Below are 25,631 nucleotides of genomic sequence, written 5' to 3' on the forward strand. Positions count from 1 at the left end.
ATTCGTCAAATTCTCTTACCATTCCATGCCGATTTTGGTCTACACCAAGGTAAGGAGGCGATCATGAGAGCACTCAGACGTATGCAGCTACATAGATAGATAAATACGTAGACAGAAACGCTCAAAGTGCCAAAGATTTGCTAAGAAATGCTTCACATTTAAAAGTTATCTTTACATATGTTTATCCGATCTAGATACGCGCTATGCAGACGTCACTCCAGCATGTGCGATAAAACGATGCATCACAGACATCGCTCGCGGTTGCACCTACCGACTTACCTGGGTCTGTAGGTGTAAATCGCTTGAACGTAACTAAAATACGATGCGTATTTAATAAAACGGCGTGAATAAGCGCAGTGTGTCATTTGACTACGCTTAACAAACATCGCGCTGGATCCTCGCGTCATGTCGCATTGTGGTGTTTGCCGAAAATCTATGTACCAATTTAGATTCATTTCCTGGCCCTGTCCAACATCAGAGCCCGAGATAAAAACCATATGTGGAGGCCAAGAACCCTTGTGAAATGCCTGGGTTAGGATCAACTCATCTAATCATTAGAAACAAAATGTTTATAAAGTCCACCAAATTAACTATATCGTTTCTTCGGGATTTGCAGAGTGGCATCTGATAAAAAGAGGCCGCGCGATACGATTTGGTTAACATTTGCATCGTCAAACACAAAGCGGTTTTTTGTTATCCGGTGCAGTTGTATTCACCTGAACTGTTGTTACTATAGTATGCAATAATCTTCCCTCTGTGCACGAAAAAAAATGGTAACCATTTTTCCAAACGCAGCTGCGGAACGGCTCACTGCTCTCCCATCGTAGAGTGCATATAGTACCCTAAATCGTCAACCATTTTTCCAAACACGCAGACACAACTCTTGCGTACGTAATGTATGTACCGTAATCTGAATAGTTCACCTCTTTTCTAAGCATTCGTACTGTATCCTCGCACACAACTTTCCTTGGAAATAAAGGGAGAACTACGGGGGCGGAGCTTCTTCGCGTATACTCCTACGCGAAGTAGTCCGGTTTGGCGCACTTCTCGTACCGCTGTCGAAAGTGATGGCTGCGCGAAATCAGCGTTGCATACCGACTCAGACGCCGCTTAGCGTTTGAGGTATACACGTAAAAGGCGGGGCTTTCTCTCGCGTGAGAAAACGCAAAAGTGAAAATGTATAAAGTAAAACAAATACGAATATCTCGCTGGTGTGTATTGCGTCCTGTCTCAAAGAGCTACACGCAGAAAATCAAGGAGCAGTTTTTCCATCTCACGTAGAAAATACGGATGCAATTGTGTAACTACATTCATTGGCGGTAGGATACGCGCGATTTGGCTCCGCAAATTTCGCTTCATTGTCAAGAAAAGTTGTCCGCGAGTATGGATCGTTTACCTCTTGCTTGACATGCTGAGTTGACATTCGACGAACAAAATGCTGCGTATCGAATTCTTTTTCTGTGAATTAGTTGCCCCGTTTTATTTCTATTAGTGTACGTTTCTTTATTGGTTCATCTGCTTTTTTTTCTCATAATTTCTTTATTTATAGTCTGTTTCTCTTTCGTCTGTCATTTTATTTTGTCAAGTTTATTTCCAATTTGCTTGCTTCTTCTGCTTTTTATGTATATTTCGGTCGGTAATCGACACGGCACGTCATCATAAACCTGTTAAAGAATGTGGTTGGAAACGACCCTTATAAGTCAATTATATTTAAACGCATTGGCAAAATATCCGGCAGATTTCGTTAAAGTTTCAATGAAAACTCCTTCCACATCAGAAGGCAACTGGAAGACCCTTATACAGTTTTGCTTGGTTTGTGACAGCAGTTGCTTTAATTCGCATTACTCTGCAAAGGTTTCTGGTTTTCACCCTCACTTTTCACTGCGACATTCCAGCCGATATTACTTGTCACCTGCAAGTATGTATGCTTTCTGTGTCAATTAGTATTCATTGCGGGTAATTTTCCTCACTCATATTATGCAGGCTCGTGCAAAAATTAAGTGGGGTACATGTTTTCAAGCTCTTTATTAGCCAGACATTACATTAGTCATATCACACGCACAGCACCTAGCTTAATTTATAGCGCTGCACTCTATCACACTTGCGTCCGCACTGATTTGGGCAATCGAAAAAGCGTTCAGTTCATCTTGTTTCTATTTATGTCCGCATTATCAGTACTACTGCAATGAAATCCTGTGTTTAGACATGACATGACAAGAACTTTATTGGAGACCTGAGGAACTCGAATCTGGGGAGCCGGAGGCCCCCAGATCAAGTTGGTGGCTCCGCCCACGATGGGACTGGAAGTCCAAGTTCCGTGTGTTTAGACTCTGAGCTTTCTTTCGGATAAAAATTCGGCAGATCCCACGCGTTGTGGGAATCGGTTTCATGCGAAGAAGTCAGCGAGTACTTCTATGCTGTATTTTATGGCTTTCAACCAAGCGTTACGAGGTGCATCCACGTGTTTTTGTAAGTGCAGTACCTGTGTGCGCATGGTGGGCTTACCAGGTACGTCGACAACGACAACACTGGCGTTTAGAGGGTAACTTATGGTGCGACAGGACGTCAGCCCTCACGTTAAAGTACATACGTCAGTATTATCGAAACTAACTGCACTTTATGGTGCAATCATGGGCATATCATACGTAACTTTCGTCAATGCATTCCTCTGGGGGTTGAGCAATGCTTCAATATAGCTTGCTGAATCATCGGAATACAAATGTCTTGTTTATTATACTGCGGAGCCAACACAGGAGCCACCGACGTTAATCTGATATGAGGTCTGTATCGTAGGAGTACATATGTAGTGGTTATTGTTTTCTTGTAAAATATATAGCCAGCACCAAAACCACAATCGACCTTGCACCGGTATTACGCCTAGATAGGCTGCTTTTCCAAACCAGTTGATAGACCTGACGTGGCTCTGTGGTTGAATACCTGATTGCCACGCAGAATGCTTGTGTTCGATTCCTGCTGAGATCCTAATTTTTATTCTTTCCATTCGTAGGATGAACGCTGCCGATGTCGGTTTTTTCTTAACGGTCTCGCATTTAAATTACCATTGTCTGTTCTCGCCGTTCCTGGTTAGATATAAACTGTCAATCACCTGTGGCGCATACCCGTACACAGCGGCCCGTGGTAAACGGGTATGTGCCACACGTGTCTGGAGGAAAGGGTTTGACGACATACTCGACAGGATTTTCACGTTATTCATGTCATGACCCCACAGTCATATTCGTCAAGCCCTCTTACCCTCCCATGCCAATTTCGGTCTACACCAAGTTAAGGGGGCGATCGTGAGAGCACCCAGGCGTAGGCGGCTAGATAGATAGATAGATAGATAGATAGATAGATTAGATAGATTAGATAGATAGATAGATAGATAGATAGATAGATAGATAGATAGATAGATAGATAGATAGATAGATAGATAGATAGATAGATAGACAGATAGATAGATAGATAGATAGATAGATAGATAGATAGATAGATAGATAGATAGATAGAAACGCTAAAAATGCCAAAGGTTCGCTAAGAAATGCTTCGCATTTAAAAAGTAGCCCGCTTTGTCTGCGATGTACATTTATATTTAGAAATCCTGTGCTAAAGCACATCTTGTCCCTGCAGACCTCATTCCATCTCCCGTTGATCACACTCTAAAGTTTGGAATGCCATTCCGCTAGAAGGCGTACTTGCATTCATTCGTGCAAAAGACGTAACCTCATCTGCATGATATCACATAGTACGTCAACGTTTTACTACATCGTGCACATCACAAGGCGGAACTTGAACTTATAAAGTTCTTCAAAAGGTAATTGACCTCTTTCGATTTATCCACGGCAGCGTAGTGCCCCGCTCCGAGTATCACTGCCTCGGTAAAGTTGGGAACCCGAACTACATAACCACTTATGCCATCCGAACCACCATTCGCACTCCACACGTGTCGAGGTGCACTTCGGTATTCCGAAGCACGAGTCCAGTTCAAGCTGCGGAAGTAGGCTCGCAGTCTGTTCGAAGGAAACAGCGTGTCGACTTGCCCGGTGTAAAGCATGTCTCTGATGTAGTCAAGAACCAGGCTGGTGAGCAGAACTCGGTTATGCCGTTGAAACTGGACATCGTGCCCTACGTGTATTGCTTCCCTGAACATTTTCGTGTTCGCGTATTCGTAGTACTTGCGCATGTTCGCGGGCTCTTCGGAGTACAACGCACTCGCCTGGCTGTGGTAGAGGGTGAGATTTTGAAACAAGGTGGGTCTCTTGTCGTCGGTGAAGATGGTACGCAGCAAGATCGTCATGGCATCGAGTTGCTTGCCCTCGGCGAAGAGGCTCTTCATTTTTTCGAATTCTTTCGCGAATATATCGCGACCTTCCTGGGTGACCATCGACGATTGGTAGAGGAATTCGCTCGAATCTGTTATCTCCAAGATTGGTCCGAGGAATCCGACTCCCGCGACGGCTCCTCGGAAGTTCAGTGGCAACCGTTTGACTTGCGCGGTGAGCAGGTGGTATGCGATTCCGATGCCGTATCTTGCTGTAAAGAATGATTAAGGAATTTGTAAGTTTTCAATGCACATGAGTTGTCCCTCGTACTTAGCTCATGTCTACAAAAGCTCCTTCAATAACCTGTTTTTCGCCTGTTCAATAACCTGTTTAACAGCGAAAGCAGTTAGATCACAACAGCCGACTTTGTGGCGTAGCTGTCCGCCGCTGCCGCTGGTGTCCGTAACCGCTATCGTGCCAGAAGTGGAAGTGCTGCGCTATTTGCGCCACGCTGCGCCAATCCGCTTCTGCTGCGCCATCCTGCTCCAAAACGCATTACTGCGCCGAAACTGCTCCCAAGCGGTCTTTGGTGCACGGCCTCCGCGATGGGCTCCAGTGCGCTGCGGGAACCGATCACCGAGGCTATGTTTTGTGCCTTCATGTGCCGCTGTCATCCGTGTCATGGCGCGCCTATGCGAGCTTATATAATCATGACATCACTTGGCGCTCTCTCGTGACGTTGTCGAAGGCGCAAAAAAGCTAGCGAGCCTGTATAGGAGCTAGCTACAAGAAAGTGAGTTGTGCGGCCATATTTCGGTTGTGACGCCGGCGGCAACGGAGTTTTTTGGCGCGTTGCGCACACGAGGTGGTTGCTGTCATCGTGGCCTGAGATTGCCAACATGAATAAAAGTGCGTTTTCTATTTACTGCGAATATTTAACTTTGATGTGAAGCCATGAGGATAGTGCGAGCAGCTGCCGCGGACTTAAACGCGCGACCATTATTTAGAAACTTTGCATTAAGGAAACCACTGTATAGCTGAGTGTGTAATGTGGATTTTGTGTCATAAGTAGAGACCAGATTTTAGGCAAATGCCTATTGTGTTCCTTGCGCTCCTATCGCGCCATCTTGATAGATGAGCATGAATTAGAGGTTAAGAAGGGCTTTTGTAGTGTTTTTATAGCGCCTATAAATGCCTATTTTTGGCGTTTGTGCCTAAATGTTTCCAAATGCCTATAAATGCCTATTTTCGAAATTGCCGCTTAAATGAACACCATTTAGCCTCAAGTTTCGCTCCCTGGTGCAGTTTGAGACCGTTAATTCATGTTACCGCGCTAGGTTGACCGTTCGGAACTACGGGGTTCAACCTAGTCCTCTAGTTGAACCAACTCCCGGAAACAACCGCTAGCAGCAGTGGAATGGGACACGCCGGCGCGTTCGCCGCCGCGCTGACATGGCGCGAGTGCTTGGCGAATGCGAAACCGCGGAGAGCCTTCAGCGGAAAGAAGAGTGAAGAGAAAAAAGAAAGAAAGAAAAATGTGATGCGCACGCGGCTTTTGCTTTGTTGGTTATTTACTTTTTCAGGTGTTCACTGCAGTAGCGCTGCCAGAAATTTTTTTCTGAGAGGGTTCAGCCACTCTTTATGTATGTTCGTGCGTGCGTTTGTATGTGTGCGTGTATATATACGCATGCAAAACTGAAATGTTTCGAAACGGCGGGTGGGGGGTAGCGACTAACTCCCCTCCCCTCCCCCGCCTGGTTACGGCAGTGGTTCACTGCCTGGGGAGAAATTGGCTCTACGCGATTCGACCCGGCCAATAGGAGGAATCTCTCCCTTTTGTTATGTTAGCGATCTGGCTATCTGCTCATGCTCTGCCCTTCTCAGTCATGCCGAAAAGACACCCAGGAGTGTGTTGATTCGACAATGGACACTTGACTCACCGTGCAGAATACGAGAGAGACCGTGTTCTGCTAACCGTGCGGGGAAAAGCACAACTGCACGGCTATGTTCAACTGTTGGCGCTCTTGAGCCATCTTAATAACATTTTTGTTTTCCTGTCGTAGATAGAGGTCATGCACGTCTTCGTTTGAAATTATTTGCGCTTATGTGGAAATTTATTGTGCCTATATTTACGATATTGGCGGCCTAAAACTTTGTTTTGCCTGCCTATTTTTGGCGCCTAAAACGAGCTTTTTTGATGCTTAAAAGTCCGGCCTAGTCATAAGTCTGCATGATAAAGAAAAGTTTGTTTTATCCGTTTGTGGTCAATGAAGCCACTACCGACCGCGAAACCACTCACAGGGCTTCGGTTTATGTAAGTCGGTTTGACCATTTCCGAAACTCATTTTTAAAGACGATAGTCTTTCTTGGCATACTTAAACGGAGAAATTTTGGTCTGTCTGTCTGTCTTTCTGTTTGTCGGCACGTCACTCGATTCAGCCACTCGGCCAAAGTTGAACCACTTGCCCAAGGGCCAGCCATCTTGAACGGCTGACTAGGTTCATACTTGTGTACATTGTCGATCAAAAAACAAACATTACGCATATCTGAGGCGCAACATCACTAGGTAAGTATTAGGCAGTGTGTTCCTTTAATAGAAAATGCATATATACGTAATTCTAAAGACCCTAGTTTCTTGAGCTGCGTTGAAAATGCGACTGCGCTTAAACTTGCCTTCCTCCGTGCCCTCTGCACGAGCGCATTGTTGTGTTTCGGTTTCGGTTCTGTATTGCACTGTACGAATGCCATGGGGCGCCGCTCTGGCATTCCTCTTTTACCCAGGCGACGTGTAAATAAAAGAGTGTGTGGAGAGTACTCGTTGAGTGCGGACATTTCTTCTGCTTCAGCGCTTCGCGCCAAACCGCGTGTTCGGGCTGGCTGGCGTCCCCGCCGGTCGCGTTGGTCACCGCCGGTCTTCGCCTGCTGCTGCACCGAGACTACCAGCCCGCAACGCAGCACTCATGTTTCCCGACGTATTGCGAGATGGCGTCCATATCTCACGCAGCGCCTCTTCTATCGTCTTTAGACGACATTTGCAGCGAAGCACGCAGATACGCGGCCAATTTTTTTTTTTTAGTTAGAGCGTGCCTCTCCATGTGCAGAATTTTTTGCATTACACACAAGCCCTTAGACGTTATAAATGCAGCATGTAAACGCGCTCGTGCAGCGACGTGCTTAGTCTCGCCAGTGAGATCGGTTGCGCTGTTCGATTTTGGCTCGTCAGAACCTGCGCTCGGCTCGTGGTCGAGCACGCTGTAGCTCGTATACCATCCGCAGCACAACATGACATGCCGCTCGCCGCCGTTGCTGTGTGTGGTTTGGTATATCCGGTGGCGAGTGAAGAAATAGACAAAAAAGAACAAGATAGACACTTGGAACGTTTATTACTCAAAAGACGAAGTGAGGTATAGTACGAAAACAGAACCACGGGATACAAATTGTGCGCTTGCGACATCTAGTATCATCGCACCTCAAGTACCATATTTGCGTGCATATAACCGACACCAATAATTGACAAATCTTGGAAGGGAACTTGAAGACCAAAGGTGGAACCGCATGGCGCAATTTTCGGCTGCGATTTACGCGTGTTTGGAGGGACGCGCGTGTTTTTTGACGAACGCCTTCGCGAAATCGCGCCGTTGCGTCCCGAATGGCTTGATTTCATGCGCGACTGACGCGTGGTCGGAGGGTCGCGCGCGTCATTTTGACGAACGCTATCTCAAAATCGCGCCGCCGCGTCTTCCTACTCGAACTAGAAAAGAAAACGCCTCGCGCGGCGCGTCGCCCGCTCGTCCGACAAGCGGAGTTTAGGGTGCAGACGCGTGTTTTGTTTGGTTTCTTCCAATGCTTCCAGACGGCGCTGACCTCCGCGCATTTCGAAGGAACCTTTTGAAGCCGGCGTAGGCTTTTGACGAAAATCTGGCAACCCGGCAAACGTGGTGCGAAAACGCCGCTGATGAAAAACGTTCATTACCATGAACGTTTTTAATTTGTTAGTCTATTCAAGTGTAGCTATTCAAAACATCGCTTATCTCGTTTTCCTGAGTCATTGCTCTATCACAGCTGTGATGTTTTAATGATAACACGTACGCGCGCGTGTGTATATGTACATCATTTGTGTTAAGTGTGGTTCGTTCATCAGTATTGAATGTTTTATAAAATCGTTGGAATTTCTTGTGTTTACAAGAAATAAAAAAAATTAAACAACAATGATGTTTGACCCTACAATTCTGCTCCAAAACTAACTTGCATTGCTCCAAAACACACATTTTGGTGCCCCAAAGCTGCTTCAAAACAGCATTATTCCTGCTCCCTGAGCTGCTCTAAAACACTCAAGCCCGCTTCCACCCCTGCGTGCACAATCGGGAAAAAAAGAATATCTAGGAGCGAGCGGAATTGGAACCCAGGCCCTCTGCGTGGCAATTGAGTATTCTATTAAATAGCAACGCCAGGGCTTGAAATTCCATTGCAAAAGACCCTATACAGACGTCATGTAGGGCAAGGAATCGCGTTAGCAGATACAATATAGCGTGGTAGAGGAAGTAAATAACAACGAGACATCACACAATGGGAATTGCTTAACGAGTGGGAGGTCATATAAAGCCTCCCACGCAGTACAAAGCGGTGAGCCATAATTCATCGTAATCAGCCACAGCATCAACAAAGTGCGCATAATGCCGTATACATATGTGTAGCGGGTACCTCGCTTCTCCGCAGTGTGATGAATAACAGCATAGTGGCTGCTTCGCAAAATTTTGATGATTTATGGTGTAGTGAGTACCTTGCGACTGTACTTGTAGTATATAGTCGCCCGAAAAGAATTTCGCTGTGACTGTGCTGGGTGTTGCGCGGGCCTGGCGTTTTTTTCCTGTTCTGTTCATAGACTTCGCCTTCTATGTGCACGCCCTATCGCAGCAGCACTATCTAATGCTCTTTAAACTGTTCTTCGCTTGTAGTGAATGCATTCTGCTGCGTCGGTCAAGTAGTGGTCGTATGTCTGTAGACTTGCCCGCGCTAACTTTGATGAGTTAATCATTTTCATAACCGAGTCGAATCAGTTTGAATCTGCGTCAGTAAATATTTACAAAATATGTTGGATAAAAAAACGCTTCCTCGTCCCATATCGTAACCGATAACAAACCAAGCATGGAGGACGACGTAAATTTTAACACACGACGTTGCCTTGGGCGAAAAACGGCTGCTAACTAGTCAGTCTAAACACTCGACTAGTTGCGAGCCGCGTTGTACATGCAGCTTTTATTAAAAACAGGTTCAGCGAGTCATATCTACGAAGATGTGACACACGGGACAAAGACAGCACCCTTCGAACAAGTATATAAGAAGGGCTGCGTGCATTCGTGAGTTCAAGATTACGGCTTAACCACGTGTCGGGACAAAACGCTGAGTCGTTAGTAAGCCTTATATCGGGGGACCTAAGATACTCGAGCCTGTTATTCTGCATTCGCTTTATGATATGCGCCAGTATCCTACGCTGAGCCACTCGATAAAAGAGCAAGAACAGCAGCGCAGGTGGTCAGCGAAGTGGGGCATGGTACGATAAGCAAAAGAGCCTTTCGTTTTCAAGAGCGAGCTCAATTCTCCAAAAGTATGAATGAATAGGGAATCTGACTGTGGGAATATACAACCCCCAAGTGCAAAATGAGAAATTACTTTTTTGACATAGTTTGCCCTTAGGTGTAGCAAAATATGGTGTCAGATGTACACGAACCGACATTATTCGGTGCAAAAAGTCTAGCAGTGAACGATGGTATATGGTCCGTTAATCTAGCGATAAGGTCGGGTGCACGGTCGGCCAGTCCTGAGGCCTGTTGCATGGATGTGAAGAAGATGGCCTAATTGCAGACCTGGGCAAGTGCGCAGCAAGTGTGTCACTTTCACATCGTGGATTTGAAATGCGGAAGGCAGGGATTTTAACTGGAAGATTATCTAATTTGCAGCACCGCAATGGAAGGACGCAATGTGATACAAATAGGTAAGAAAGGGAAGAAATGAAAAAGTTCGGCAGATCCCGCGCCTTGTGGGAATCGGTTTTATGCGAAGCAGTCGGTGAATAATTTGTCTGTGCTGCATTATTTTTTTTTTTTTTTTGCTTTGAGCCAAGCGTTACGAGGTGGATCGACGCGTTTTTGTAATGTAGTATTTGCGTGCACATAGTGGCATTACCAGTCACGTCGACTACACTGGCGTTTCAAGTGGTTACATGTGGTCATACGTAACGTCAGCACTCACGTTAGAATACAGAAGTAAGTATTATCGAAACGAAGTGCACTTTACGATGCGATGATGTGAATATCTTTTCTTCGTTCAGCGAACTGAGAGCGCAGAAGAAAACACGAAGGACGAAGCGAGGAACCACATAAGACGATTCCTCGCTTCGTCCTTTGTGTTTTTTTTCTGCGCTCCCAGTTCGCTGAACGAAGAAAATGAATTACCAACTGGCCCACCTTTCGATCCTCCTGCGATGTGAATATCATACGTAACTTTCGTTAGCTTATTCCTCCGGGTTCGAGCAACGCTTGAATATAGTTGCCGAATCACAGGAATACAAGTGTAAGGTTTCCCAAAGTGCTATAAAAGCGGCGCCAACTCTGGAACCACAGACGCTAATCTGATATGACGCCTGTGTCATAGGAGTACATATGTAGATGTTTATTGCTTTAGTATAAAATTAGATAGCCAGCACTGCAACCGCAATTTACGTCGCACCGACATTACGCCTGGATAGGGTCTTTTTCCAAAGAAGTTCCAAGACCTGGCGTGGCTCTGTGGTAGAGTACCTGACTGCCACGAAGAATACTTGGGTTCGATTCCTGCTGGGATCCTGATTTTTATTATTTGCATTCGTCGGGTCAACGATGCCGACGTCGGTTTTCCTAACGCTCTCGCAATTAAATTACCACTGTCTATTCTCGCCGTTCCTGGGTAGATATAAACTGTCAATCACCTGTGGCGCATACCCGTACACAGCGGCCCGTGGTAAACGGGTATGTGCCACACGTGTCTGGAGGAAAGGGTTTGACGAAGTACGCAACAGGATTTTCATGTTATTCATGGCATGAGCAGACAGTCGTATTCGTGAAACCCTCTTACTCTCCCATACCAATTTCGGTCTACACCAAGTTAAGGAGGCGATCACGAGAGCCCCCAGACGAGGGCGGCTAGATCGATAGATGCGCAAATAGAAACGCTTAAAGTGCCTTTGGATCGCTGGAAATCCTGCGCATTTAAAACATACACCAGTTTCACCCCGTGTGAAATCTGCAGACATAGGCATGCGCGGAGGCGGGCGGGGAGAGCTGGTCAGGGGGCCGGCCGCTTTCCCGAGTCGTAAAGTCTGCGTAATGTCTGCCCCATACATTGACTATTATTGAAAGGGAGGGGGGGGGGCGCTGCGATCAACATTCTCCCCCCCCCCCCCTTGAAGGGGAACCCTGCGCACACGCCTATGTCTGCAGAAACAGTAGAGTTGCGGTTATTAAGTGCTTCCCTTGTGATTTTTTGTGATTTTCTGTGATTTTTTTGTGATGTTTTGTGATTTTGTGTGGGTGTCCGTGATTACGTTATTTGTAGAATAGAGGTTCATGGGAAAGTATCCGCGGCAGTTGCTGCCACATCAGCCCCTGCTAGAGCGACTTTAGGCCTTGTTAACGCTCGAGCCACCCTTCCCCGTTTCACTGTGTGGCTACCGCTTGGTCCGCGGCCGAAGCAGTTACGCCATCTATGGATGTATCTGGGAACCGGAGCGTGACATGCGACCCGGACACTCATCTGTCGTCGCGCCTAGCCCTAGAGCAGCTTCTGCTGGCAATAGAGCTAGATAGACAGAGAGAGAGAGAAAACACACATGTACACACAAGCGTGATAATCGAAGCGAATTCCCACCTCCGTAAGACTCTCCGGCGACGTAGAAATCCCGCTCCTTGTATTGCGGGAACAGCACCAAGAACTGCCTCAGGAATTCCACGACCGCGGCGCTGATGTCTTCGAGACTTTGTGCGTAGCCATGAGGGGTCCTTCGTAAAACTGTAGCCGGCTTCGACGGGCACGTCGAGGTAGATGACGCTCGCGTCTTTCTGTACAGTGTGTAGCCGCTTGTGCAGCTTTCCGTCGGCGTCGATGGCTAGGGGTCCGATCTCGAGGAACTGCCCAAACAGGGAGGAGAGACCCGGACCACCTTGCGTCCATAGCATCAGTGGCGCGGTCGAAGGGTTTTGCTGAAAGATATGCTCTTCGTAAGTTAAAGAAATGTAACGTAATTTGATATGTGGAACTGGTTGCGTTATATCATGTTTTTCTTCTTACAATTGCGGTGTTGGGCCTAGTGAGAGAGTTTTGTAAGTGACAAATAAAACCAGGTGGATAGATGGAACTTATAAGCGTACAGGGAGTCCGGCAATAGTTATTTTTGACCAGTTACGCAGCGCCAGTGGAAATAGAAGACGAAGGAGAGACGATCATTTATGAGAGTCATTGCCAAGAAAGAGGACGTGAGTATAAATCGATCAATCAATCAATCAATCAATCAATCAATCAATCAATCAATCAATCAATCAATCAATCAATCAATCAATCAATCAATCAATCAATCAATCAATCAATACCATGAACACCCATAAGTCTGAATGCTTGCACACGCATCGAGTAAAAAAATATTTGTTTATTTACGCATACTGCAATTGTTATTCGTTGATTTTAGCAGTGTGTGCATCAAGTTATTTTTGAACAGTGGCGAATACATGGGCATATAATATATACAGGTATATAGAGCAAATGCAAACTCTCGCGTGCAAGATGAAAATGTGGATACATTTCAACATACAAGAGCTGAAGCATGGGCTCAACTGATGACACGGAAGCCACAGCGGGGATTGTGTGATAACACGTGACAGCGACGGTACGGTTATCAACGTTTAAATGTCTATTCGGCGCGGCGGTCGGAAGAGTTTGAATAAATTCGATCGCACGTCATGTTTATCACAGCCGCTGGCCAAGAGCTTTCCTGCTCAAGAATGAAAGCTATGCACGCGTGACTTGCAGGATGCGGCAGGTGTTACCGCAGAACATGTGGATGCGCATGTGCGGTGTCTGACCGAGGAATGTTACTGAATGTATAGCTCCGTTTTGGATAAACGAGCGGATGCTTTGTATTACAAGTCGAGAAAAAAGAGAGCAACGCCCAAAATGGTGATATTGTCACGTGGTTGTGACGGTGAAGAAAGCAAGACGCAGTCGGTAAAGATGAAACGCTTCATTGTCCGAACTTGTGCACAGTAAAAAGGCTCAAAGTACAAGCAAAACTCCATGTACAACACTCTTAAAAAAGGTAGTGACTGCAGCATTTACTACGCCCTTGACAAGTCTACTACCTTTCGCCAACTTTTTTTTAGATACAGCAAATAATATCGTTACTACCTAGCGTGACAGGGATAAGAGAGGTTACTAGTTGCACACGTGCGGAGTTACTAAACGTTACTACCCCTATCAGCTGCGCCATATTATGCTGTAAATATGACAGTGCTTTGAAAAATTTAGCCAAACAATAGTTTTGTTAAATATGTTGGAATAAGTTTTATGCTACGTCATGAGACACGTATATGCCTGTAGTGAGGTATAAAATCTGGGTCCAGAACATAAATGCAAGTCTGAGTTCATGGTTAGCTCACTTGTACAACGTGCGCTACCCTAAAGTAGGGCTATATGCAGTGAAACCTCGGTGATACGATCACTGCTTATACGAATTTCGGGGTGATACGAATATTTCGTTGGTCCCGGCCAAGGCCCATTGGCCTGTAATGTAATGGAGTACGGTTGTTGTGAACCGATTTTCACACAGCGACGTTTGATACGAACGTACGCTACCGCCCAGGTACGAAGAGGTGCTGCCTGTGCTGTCGCGGAAGACGCGCCAAGCACGTGTGAGCGCGGGAACGCAAGCGTTGGCATGCGCGCCGCACCGCCAAATCGTCAGAACCACGGTGCAAGAAAAACACTTTTCTTACGGTCAGAATAAACCTTCAAAGACGCGTCACAGCCTCCGAGATTGCGTGCGCGAATCTTCGAGGCTCTTATGTGCCTCCGTGTGCCTTCACGTTTAGATTACAGAGGACATTAGCGCCACGCTTTATTTTTCTAACACGTCGACTCGGGCTGCTGTCGACTGTGTTTACACATGCCTGCCTCGTGCATCAGACATCCTATGAAAGGTGGACGAGGACCGAAAGAAGGCGAGGGCGGTCTTAGCGGAGGAGTCAGGCCTCACAACGTCAACATGCGCAACCGTTGAGGTCTCACTTGTGCGGGCACGGCCGTAAATATCCCAAAAATCATCCCCAACACCTCCGCGATAGCAAAATCATAACACAGGACCGTGGTTCCGTAATTTGGTGGCCTTGACCCATCGCGTCAAAGCGCTTTTTTGTTACTTTCGCTGCAGGACTCCAGTGTCTCGCAAAAAAGCAGACTAAAATTTGGAAGGGGCTACTGCTGTCGCGGGTCACAACGCACATTGTTCATTAATTAAATACGCGCGTACGGTCCGTATATTTACGAGGGCTGGTATGATTGCCGACATCTAAAAACTTAACTGACAATCATTCAGGGTTCTTCCTGAGGTTGCTGCGGCCCTGAAAACCAGTAATTGAAAATGCACGCCAGTTTTATTTTGTCGCATGCTAATTTTCCATGCTTTCTGGTGATACGAATTTCGGATGATACAAATATTTTTGGTGGTCCCGGGAGATTCGTATCACCGAGGTTTCACTGTATATCCTTTGAGTTGCTGTTGCTAAGTCGCGTAGAAGCCTTGATATTCTGTGTTTGCCTGCATGGGTGTTCGTATGCATTATCTGAGTATGTAATTGTGGTGTGCATTTACCAGGGTAATCACATCAAGAGACGGTACCATCTCACTTTATCTGGGCTGGTCAGGGTTGTAAATTTACTTTGTATTACTACTTCCCTGTATGTAGTAAATGTAAGGAGTAAATGTCGTTGCAGTAAGTTTACTAACTTGGCAGTTACTACTTCCACTTACTACATAGGTAGTAATGTTGTGACAAGTGCTTACTACCTCAACGTTAGCAAGTACCACTACATTTTGGAGAGTGGATGACAGCGGCAAGTACGGACATTGAGCGTACATCGTCTGTGAAATGCGTCCGCGTTTATAGATGCGTTATCGAGTCTTCCGGCGTTATCGCTAGTGCTCGCGTTAGCTTTAGAAGAAACTCCGTTACTAGTGTCCTGCGCGTAATCTTAACAGAACAGTCTGAAACAATCGCGATGTTCGCAATTATTGCGGCACGGCATGCGACGAGTGGTGGTAACAAGATCTTGTGGGTGAAGCTTGATCAGATTAAAATAAAAGAAAATATGCGCGCACGGCAATACCATGCATGCGGATGTCCTTTTAGAGCCCTCAAGTTCGTGGTCTTGCAGACCAGTGCCCCAGCTATCAGATGAAGTTTCATTTCGCCATTTTGTTGCGCGGTGTCCGTATGCTGGGTGTGCTATGAAAGCCGCCAACGTACTACACGAACTCTTATACCTCCGTCTGGGTCATGCCTCCCTCGTGCCCCCCCCCCCCCCCTCCCCCGCCCCCCGAGATGAGATTACATTGCAGAGGCGTCGTGCCGGGGTTACGCTTACCCCATCTGTGACCACTCTGGGCGCAACAGTACTGCAGCCCATATGGTACGTCGTGCCCATTTTGTGACGCCCCAGTACGTGATGTGATTGCGACACACTTGCTGTGTAATGCTACAGGCCTGCATTTAAGCTTTTTTTTCGCCACCTCCGAGCAGCAGGCCTCATGCCTGGCCGATCGCCCGACCTCGACCGCTGGATTCATGGACCGTTTCACCGTTCACTGTTAGGCTTTATACATGAAGCAAATTTGCATGTGTATTTTTGATATCACGAGTTACTGTGCCCAAGGGCAGGCTTTCGAAGAAAAAAAGAAAAAAAAAGGTCTCTATGAGTGCAGATATTTACCTGCGCCTGTACGTAGAGGAAGAACAGGTTGCTCCCGGTCGTCTTGTTCACAGTGATGAAGCCAGAGTGAGCCGTGGCCTTTGCCTTTTTTGCGAAAAGGTCCACTCGGCTTCTGGCCCTTGCTTCATGGCATTTGTTCTGCTCAATTAGCGGCGTCAAAAACAGAGGCTCCGAATCTGCAGAACTGAGAGAGAATTGGCATATGTTGTTTATTTGACTTTTAAATTGAATAATTCTGGCCAGATCTGTCAAAATACAACTCAAAGTGTACTACGCAACATCAACTACAGCTGCTGAACTGGTAGCCCTCGCGCAGCTCTTCAGTTTGTCACAGAATAACCACCTAATTCGTAGGTCTATCCTCTGTTATTTCAAAAGCAGCCCTGCAAAGTTTACTTTCGGCTTTACGTCACGATTCGCATAAACAGCTATTTGCAGAAATCAGGCACGTTCACCTGTGAAGCCATAGGGAAAGGACACAATATAACATTACAGTGGTTACCAAGTCGCTGCGGCATTCAGGGCAATCATCAAGCGGGCGCAGCTGCCGATCTGTCCACGATGGCGTCAGCAGTGTCGCCATTCCGCTATCAAGGCCTCACGCAAGCGAAACGGCCTCGTGCGCTAGCACATTTGTGAGATGTTAGTGTGGGCCCAGGCGCTCAACCGACAAGGGATGGGTCACAGACAAAGACAGGACGTTCATACACATGGACATAAATACACGAATGGTCTAACTAGATACATAAACTCAAAACATCTGCCGGTACAACCGTCTCTAGCGTTCTAGTACATACGCTACACGGTTCTCGCGGCCCTGACACAGCGCATCTAGTCCGCGCACCACTCGACGTGACCCACTCACACGTCGCTGTCGTCGAGATGGTCCGACGTGTCGCCGTGTCTCATGGGGTCGGACGCCGCGGGGTTGATGACCCACCACGGCAGTCGTTGGGACGGCCGCTTCGCTGCGTCGTGGATGGACAGACCCGTGCTCGGCCACGTCCGAGAATACCGGTAGTCCGGCCCAGCACTGCTCAGCTTTCCTGGCTCGGCGCTCCGCGTAACCGCCCACACGCCCGCAGGTCTCGACCGCGACCGCAAGCACCGTCGTCGCCTCGCGTAGCTCGTCGTCCGAGTCCACCCGTGACAGGTTGAGCGCCGCAACGGGCCGGTAGCCGCCACGAACCCTCGTTCTGCCACTGCTGCACCGACTGCTTCGGCCCGACTTGCTGCCCGAGCGTTCCAAAATTCTGCTCCTCGCGCTCCCTCACGAGCGGCGCCGGCGCGCACCACACACGCACTTTCGTCTTCGTCTCTCTCCAAATTCGGCTTTCAGTCAAAAATGTCCCCCACTCGTCACACATTTAACGTAGGACCTGGGAAATTTACCACGCCTGCATACATTGGACCCCGATCTTCAATCACGTATCCCACCCCAAGTAACACGACGTGATTCTACCCTTCCGGTCTGCCTCTTGCTTGGAGTGGCATTCTCAAACGCATATTCGTACACTATTGGAGTGGCTGATAGCCCATTGTGTGAACTCCGCTGGTACAGCGAAACCATCGTGCACCTTCTCGGCGAGTGCAACCGGTTTAACGCCAAAAGAGGGGCCGTAGGTCAGCTGGACCTTCGCCCTCTGACAGAAAGCAAAATTCTAGGACACTGGCCCACCCGGACATCGACGGGAGCTGCTACGAGGGCGTTGTTAGACAGCGCTGCTCACATGGCTTTGTAGTGTAGGTACAGACTCCCCCTTTTCTTTCATTCTTTCGCACCTCCTTTCTCTTTTCCCAGTACAGGGTCGCCAACCGGAGACTTACCCTGATTAACCTCCCTGTCTTTTCTCTAACTTTCGCTGTCTCTCTCTGAAATGAAAACTCGTGTGGCGAAAAAAAGAATGGACGGATATGGATGTTTTGTCAAATGCGCGTATGCTATTGCGTACAAGATATTGCTTGTATGTGGGCGCTTTTATATTGGGCAAACAGGCTGACGTATAACGGAGCACGCATACTAGCTCCAGGGCTAAGTTTCTAGTCATTTGACTGATCACTGTAAAAAAATTGGCCGTGCGCAATTTCTTCAAAAGTATACATGTTTTTAGGACGCTGTACAGAGCAACGCGCATGTGGAATAAGGGAAGCCTTTCATGTTCACCAACACGTCGATTGTTGTGTTAGCGTGCTCTCTGTATCATTCACTACACCGTAGCGAAATAAGACATCTATTCAAATTCAAATTCTATTTATGCAAAAACAGAGCATGAATGAGCTGATGACAGATATTTAATTGCAATTTAATTAAGATTACTTACTATTACAGACATAAATCACCGTATTCTGGCATTATTTTTGTTAAACTAGAATATCGAGTGCCTTGAAATAATTCAGTTTGACGCATTTACAAAGAGTTCTTCATAGGCGGCGTCTGATGAAGTTAAGCGATCACTTGTCTCTTTTATCCGTGGTCCCAAAAGCATAGACTTGTTAAAAGGATTCTTCGAATGTCACCGCATCTGTGCGGGTTAATACTCAGGACTGCATTGAATATTTTCGTGAATTCGTGTCTTGTGTGGACTGGAAGCAGCACTCGATAGAAACAAATTCTGACCCTAATTCGTTTATGACACCTTCCTTAATAAAGTAACAGAACTTCGTAAGCGTGCGATCCCAGTGACGAAGTGCAAGAAAGCCAAGAAGCCCTAGATTACCAGTTCTCTATTAAGACGCATTTCTAAACGTATTAAACTTTTCAATAGGTTCTTAATCGTCAGTGATATAGGAGTTCGGAAAGAACAGAAAATAATGAGGAACCGTTTAGCTGTGGACATTAAAAATGCGAGAAATCAATACTAGACAGACAAGATTGCCTAAATCTACTTTGGCACAAGAACAATTTGGCAGACCGTCGGAGATATTCTGAAAAGAACATATTTTAATATGCTTACTCAGATCTGTCTAGGTGATAAGACTGTAGATGAGAAAGAGTTCGCCAACAAATTTAATCGACATCTTGTGGCACGGGGAATACGATTACCCGAACGATCATACTAATGTAAACCAGTATGTACAATTCAATTTGACCAGTACACTGTTTCTTTACCCAACATCTCTTTCCGAAGTCCTCGCCATCATGCGTGAGTTGAAGAACATCTGCTCGTCTGGTTTTGACGGCATCAAAGCTCTACCAATTAGAGAAGTCGCCAATGTGATTTGTGAGGTATCTTGCGACATAACAAATTCTATACTGTCTACGGGAATATTTCCGGAGAACGTGAAAATCACAAGAATTACTGTCTTACATAAGCTCGAAATAGTTACGGCGCAGAAAAACGCGGACGGAAGAGAGGACACGACATACTCTTCTGTCCGCGTTTTTTTTTTTTTGAGCTGTAACTATTTAGACATAAACTACCAATTCTTCCAAGGAATTGCATTCCTAAGTTACATAAGGTTGGTTTCGTTAGTAATAAAATTTTCGTCCGATTTCAGTACTCCCGTGCTTTTATAAAAATTGTAAGAAAGGGGATTAACTCAATATTAGTAAAATACTTGCATAAAGTGTGCAACCACCAGCTATGTACATTCGTGCTTGCGTTTGTATGTGTGCGTACATTTATGCACACGCGAAATTCAAAATTTCATGGGTTAAACAGCCCCCTGTGAACCAAACGTTTACCCAAGTTAACCAAAGTTAAATAAACGTTAGGGTCTAGCGCCATTAAAGACCAATATACAGAATATTACGGTCAATTTTTTTTTCTAAACGCAGTCTGTCAAAATGACCCACGTGACACAAAAATCAGGAAATACTGCACGCAGTATTTCAATCCCAACATAAAAGCGTAGTACTTCAACAGCCACTGAACAAGGCTCCTGCGGCGTGTTGTACGATCCAAGCAGAAAAACTGATAAGAATTGAGGATGAGTGACTAATGCTCACCTTCGTATCACGTTTTAGGAAGCATTCTGACATCAAACAAGGAAGAAAGATTATAAGTAAAAAAGTATATAATCGTTTTCTTTTACTGTAGTGCCAACAGAGACTTAGGTGCACATATTTCAAGGAAGTATCGTATTCTGTTGCAATGGCAGCAGTTAGTTTGTGCGTGAAAATAACATAACATTCTGATTAGAATGATAAATTATTGGGCTAGTTGCAACTTTAATGCTACATAAAGAAGTGCTAAAAGAGCTAGCCGCAAGAGACAAAAAAGTAACACGAGGGACTCGTGTTGATTGCTTTCCTGTCTCTTGTTGGCCCGCCACTGTGGACTAGTGGTTATGGTGCTCGACTGCTTATCCCAACGTCGCGGGATGTAATCGCGGCCGCGGCGGCCTCATTTCGAGGGAGGCGAAATGCCAGAGGCCCGTGTACTTAGATTTAGGTGCACGTTACGGAACCCCAGGTGGTCGATATTTATGGAGCCCTCCTCTGTGGCGTCTCTCATAATCAAATCGTGGTTTTAGGACGTACAAACGCAACATTTATTGTTATTTCGAGCGCTTCTTTATACAGTATTGGCTTTTTTGCTGTAGCCATCTTAGATAGGACGCCAACTTTCTGGAGTAGACAGAAAGACTTACGCTGGAGAGTCACACCTGTTTAGTGCAGTTGTTGTGGAGTCAACCTTTGTGCGGCGCACAGATATCTGGCCGTTCCTCTGCCATGTGCACCCACTGACCTCTTCTTGCTTCCATCAATTGGCGACATAGTGGAGCTTCCTGTTGTTGCTGTACTCTGCAATAGCCTATAAATTGATTACGAGTTCCGCCCATTAAACCACTGTAAACCTGCCGTTCACCCCTGTAAAAGAGCTATGCCATCTGTCGATCGATCTCAACTTACGTGTTCTTGCTGTGCTATTGACATGGAAAATAAATGGTCGCTGTTGTAGGGGCAAAGCACCTTAGGTTCTCGGCGTGTCGGCGGGCATCGTCGTGTTCTGTCCATTTGCTAGAACGCAAGACAGGGCGTCACCGCCTCAGCGCTCGCCGTGTGGTGAGAGAGAGCGAACGGCGAGCGTTGACTATGGAAACGCTTTTTCTGCGATGAACGCTGAACTGCCTGCTCGCAAGGAACGAGAACGTGCCATCGCCCGCGAAAGACAACGCCGACGCAGGCAGCGTCTGCTAGTGAGTTTCTTGATTGAAAAAACCGACTGCTCGCGCTGCACAACCGTTCACCGGGCACACCGTATATATAGGCACTGGATCTTGACTTGCAATGTAGTGCCGATGGGAGATTTCTCTTGTGCGTAGCTGAAGAGTAAAGATTCACAGCGTGCACGTTAACTAAAGGCGGACTGGGGGTCTTTGTATCAAATTTTTCTTCTGTCTCTCACTGCACATTAGCAGTAATCTTGCTGTGGGAAACACCAGCGCACATTGAATGCTTCATCCCTCTACAGGTTTCACGTTAGTGGAGCTGTTTATAGCGCCAACGGTCCAGAATAATTTTTTAACGCGATAGCGTTAGAGCGCTCGTGTCGCAGAAATTCCGCCGTCGGCGTCGGCACCGTTGGTTGTGAGCGAAAAACCGTCCGTGACCGAAAAATTGAGAAAGAACCAAATAAAATAAAATCTTAGGTTCCATTGAGGATCGAACCCGGACCGTTCGCGTGGCAAGCAGGTGTCCTACCACAAAGCCACGATGTTACTTGCAGCTGCTTCGGAAAAAAACACAACATAAATGCCATGTAGTGGAAGGAGTCTCCTAATGCACTTTGTTCGGCAGGTGTCACGACGAAAATGAGCCCATTCGGCGATTTGTAGGCGCGTTTGGGAGGCCATCAAACTACGTCGAAAAAGGCCGGGATAATGCAGCCATCGCCGCTAAAAACACACACGAACTTTCAAACAAAAATGGACAACTATGTCCACCTAGCGGAAAACATATCAAGCTAACGCCGGCTTGCGGAGGCTTTGATCAAGCAAACAGCAAACTCTAGATAATGTGCTGCCATCTGCGAGGCATTGTGAGGCTCTTCATGGCCTCCGAGATGGCGAGCGCGTGGTGTATATCTTGGAGGCCATGCGACTTTTGCTTTAGGTAAAAAACCTGTACCATTCGCGCGCGCGCGCGTGTGTGTCTGTGTGCGTGCGTGTGTGAAACAATACACATTACTAAGTATGCACTTAGTGGTTGAAGTGCGCACTAAGGGCCGCATTTCGCTATCGCGTTCAACTCTTAAAGGCGAAGCTTAAGGGTCCCCCAATTTTTTGCTCCTGCTTTTCTCTATTTTACGGTGTAACCATAAGTATAAGTCTACACCGACAATGCTTAGCCGAACGCTGAGACAGCAGCGTGGGCGCAAGAATGGGACACGTATGTTTATTAAAACATTATGTTCGACTAAATATTTATGCCATAAAATTTGTCTGAATGTTGAAGCGCAGTCGCAATACCAGTGGCACAAACGCAGATGCGAATGCAAAAACTAACCGTCATGCACACTAGAAAAGCGTTTGACATCACGAAAATGAGCGAACGTAATCGGTCGTATATGTCGGTGGGGTCTTAGATTGTCGCTGACTATTGACGGAGCCATTTCACAATTCTTAGGCTGTCACCGACTGAAGCTAGATCCTTTAGCGCGCACACACACAATGCAGTTTTCGGCCTTAAAGGGGTCATGAACGACCCCTCTGGCTTGGTGAGAAGATGCATCCGGCGGATAGCAGGCACTGCTTTGAGCATCTTAGCCAAATCTTGCAGTCGTGCGTGGCAAAATTTTACAAGCGGAGCACGAAGTCACCGACCGTGTTCTCAGGCGCCGTCTTTTCATACAGAGGCTTGTGCTCACTCTCTTCAGAGCTGCCGGCGCCTGCTGTTTGACATCGAACAGCAGATGGCATGCTATCGACCAATAGTCGGCATAAATCAAGAGGGGCGTTTTGATTAAATGTGCTTGCCCCGTGGTGCCGCCACGTGCCGGCGGCGCACTCCATAGTGCGCCGCATTACACAGCGAGCCACACTCGCCCACAAAAATAAAAACGGGCTAGTACGATCACGCTTCATCCCGCTCGGTGAAGGTGATTAGGCGCGCGGACGTTACTTCTTGCCCCCGTGCCATACCTTTTGAGTGTCTTCCAGTGTGCTCGTCGGAACGAGAGAAAAGAGAAACCGCTAAAAGCGGAGCTACAAACTCCTGTAACTTAATGATTTCGAGAAATTCTTGCGGCAATCAATTCATGAGACAATAAACGCCGATACTGAAGTCATTGCATGATTATTTGGAAAAGTTGTTTATGACTCCTTTAAAATTTTGCCAGTTTTCTAGCCGGTGCTCTTACTGCCTGCATCATGTACCTGATATTAGCTATTGAGACCTTGTCAAGTCTTGCTGGCACATGAAAAATGGCGGCTGCTTCGAGGTCTTAGAACTTCAGTACTTTCATGACGTCATCAAAGTTGTTTAGTTTTGTTAGGTGCTGCCTTTCAGTTTCATGGATTCCGAAAATTTGAAGTTGAGTTTTCTAGTCAGCACTCAAGGTCATTCAGTTTCATTGGCACCACTGCTTTCGCAAACATTGCATCTTAATGGCGCGGAATCGTTCTTAAATACCATTTATCTCATTTATCTGCTTCGCCAGCTAGTGGAGGCTGACAGCTCTTTTCTGACATAAAACGGAGGGATATTTTGATGTTTGGCATTGGCTCGTTAATGCGTCGTGAATTATACACAAAAATAATCCAATTTCAGCAGTTTAATTCTTGGAGGCGTGCCTGAAATCTTCATTGCTTTTTGGGGGCTTTAACATAGGACGAAGTTTGAACACTTTCGCTTTGGTATTGTTCTTCTGTGAGATTCGAACGCTAAAATCGGCTCGTTTCTGCACATTGCAGAGACAGAAGCCCTCGCTAACATTTTAGACAGCTGCAACAAAAGAATAAATGCAAGCTCCGCCCAAAGCCATCGCTGTCCCGCTCTCGAATGTATTTTCATAAGTGATCCAGCAAATTACGTTTTCTCATTCTAGTGACGTCACGCGCTCCTGCGTGGAGAAGAAAGTTCAACATCTTCCTTACAGAGATTCGTTTGTGCTTCTAGTTCTAGACAGAAATCTTGTATGTATTGATCAATTGTATAAGAAATCCTAATACCAGCACTCAGCCAAATATATTTTATTCAGAAAAGACACTTTCATTTTCTAATATTCCTAGTATTTGCATTGGCATAGAGACAGCAATCGCGCTTGGAACAAAAACCATCTGGTACGTCTCACTTACAAAAGGAATGGACAAGCGCACCATTGTTCTGCAGATCGATATGTTTTACGGCGAAAGCCTTAGATCACTGTTTCAAGGTCCCGTTGTGAAGTACAGAAAATATCATTTTAGAGCGTCCAATTCGTCTTTGCGGCGTTCGCGTGAAAGAAAAAAAAACGCCAGGCCTGCTTGGAAAGCGCAGCAGTCACAGCGAAAGCTGGAAGGGCGGCATTTCTAGAGCCCGTTATAAATATAGTGTACTAGAATAATTTCCTAGTGACGCGTCTGAGAAGGAGCGCGCGTGCCCGTTTGTGTAGACGCCACCAGGCGCCGCCACTGCGCCTTTTTCTAGTCGTCTGCTAGCGTAAATGCCGCAGACCGGCGGATTCATTGCAGTTCGGGACATCGCCTGCAGCAGTATCTATTCGCATTTTTTTATCATCCATTTGCACAAACCCATCATATGAGTAACTCTGCATGTTTTGCTTCTATTGCGCAATACCTAGCACAACATTTAAATCGCATGCTCATCGCAAACTACACAAAAGTGCTCAGCAACGTCTACGCTGCGTTGCTATGCCAGAAGGCGTACGATGAAATAACGGCCTCGACGGACGCATATTTGATGGTGGTAAACTTTTCGTGATTTATTCACGGTTACAGAAACGCGGCTAAACAGGATTATTCCGGCGTTTCCTTACCTCATTTTACGGCGTGCGACGAGACGTACTACATGGAAGCATCCCACATGTAAGCGTCCGGAGAAAAAAAAGTCATCCACCATTTTTTTTTCACAAGAACTACGACGTTGAACGCAGCGTCGCAGGGGACGCGCACGAGGCAAGCAGCGGCAAAGCGCGTCTGAACCGGCCCAAACCGGCGCGAACTGGCTCCGCGACTAGAAAAAAGCGCAGCAACGCCACCAGTGGCGTCTACTGGCGTTTGCTTCAACCGGTATTGTCACTGCTCCTGGACGCGTCACTAGGAAAATATTCTAGTACACTATTATAAACTCTGATGATGATGATGATTGCCTTTATGAATGGCTCACACCCACTCTATTGTGGCTACTAATTCAAGTACACTGGCAAAGTACCCACTACGCCAAAAATAATTTTTGTGAATTTGAGGGAAGCACCC

The 25,631-nt window shown here is 46.5% G+C and overlaps 1 protein-coding gene across 1 annotated transcript; it reads right to left on the reverse strand.

The window, feature by feature from the left end:
- Positions 1–4,079: 4,079 nt before the first annotated feature.
- On the reverse strand, positions 4,080–20,991 carry LOC125760247 (uncharacterized). The gene is made up of 5 exons (XM_049420077.1): positions 20,963–20,991; positions 17,261–17,503; positions 16,272–16,488; positions 12,162–12,493; positions 4,080–4,530 (listed from the first exon to the last, which is right to left on the reverse strand). Exons 1-5 carry the CDS (start codon positions 20,989–20,991, stop codon positions 4,095–4,097), a joined length of 1,257 nt encoding a protein of 418 aa, XP_049276034.1. The 3' UTR covers positions 4,080–4,094.
- Between the last annotated feature and the right edge of the window lie 4,640 nt (positions 20,992–25,631).

The sequence above is a fragment of the Rhipicephalus sanguineus genome, chromosome 10 (assembly GCF_013339695.2).
Source record: "Rhipicephalus sanguineus isolate Rsan-2018 chromosome 10, BIME_Rsan_1.4, whole genome shotgun sequence".
Lineage (NCBI taxonomy): Eukaryota > Metazoa > Arthropoda > Arachnida > Ixodida > Ixodidae > Rhipicephalus > Rhipicephalus sanguineus.

Coding starts and splice junctions, on each gene's coding strand:
- LOC125760247 (XM_049420077.1), bottom strand. CDS start 20,991: ATGTCGCCAATTGATGGAAGCAAGAAGAG. Junction 17,504..20,962: donor ATTGATGGAAGCAAGAAGAG/GTCAGTGGGTGC, acceptor ACGCTCGGGCAG/CAAGTCGGGCCGAAGCAGTC. Junction 4,531..12,161: donor CGCCGGAGAGTCTTACGGAG/GTGGGAATTCGC, acceptor CATTCTTTACAG/CAAGATACGGCATCGGAATC.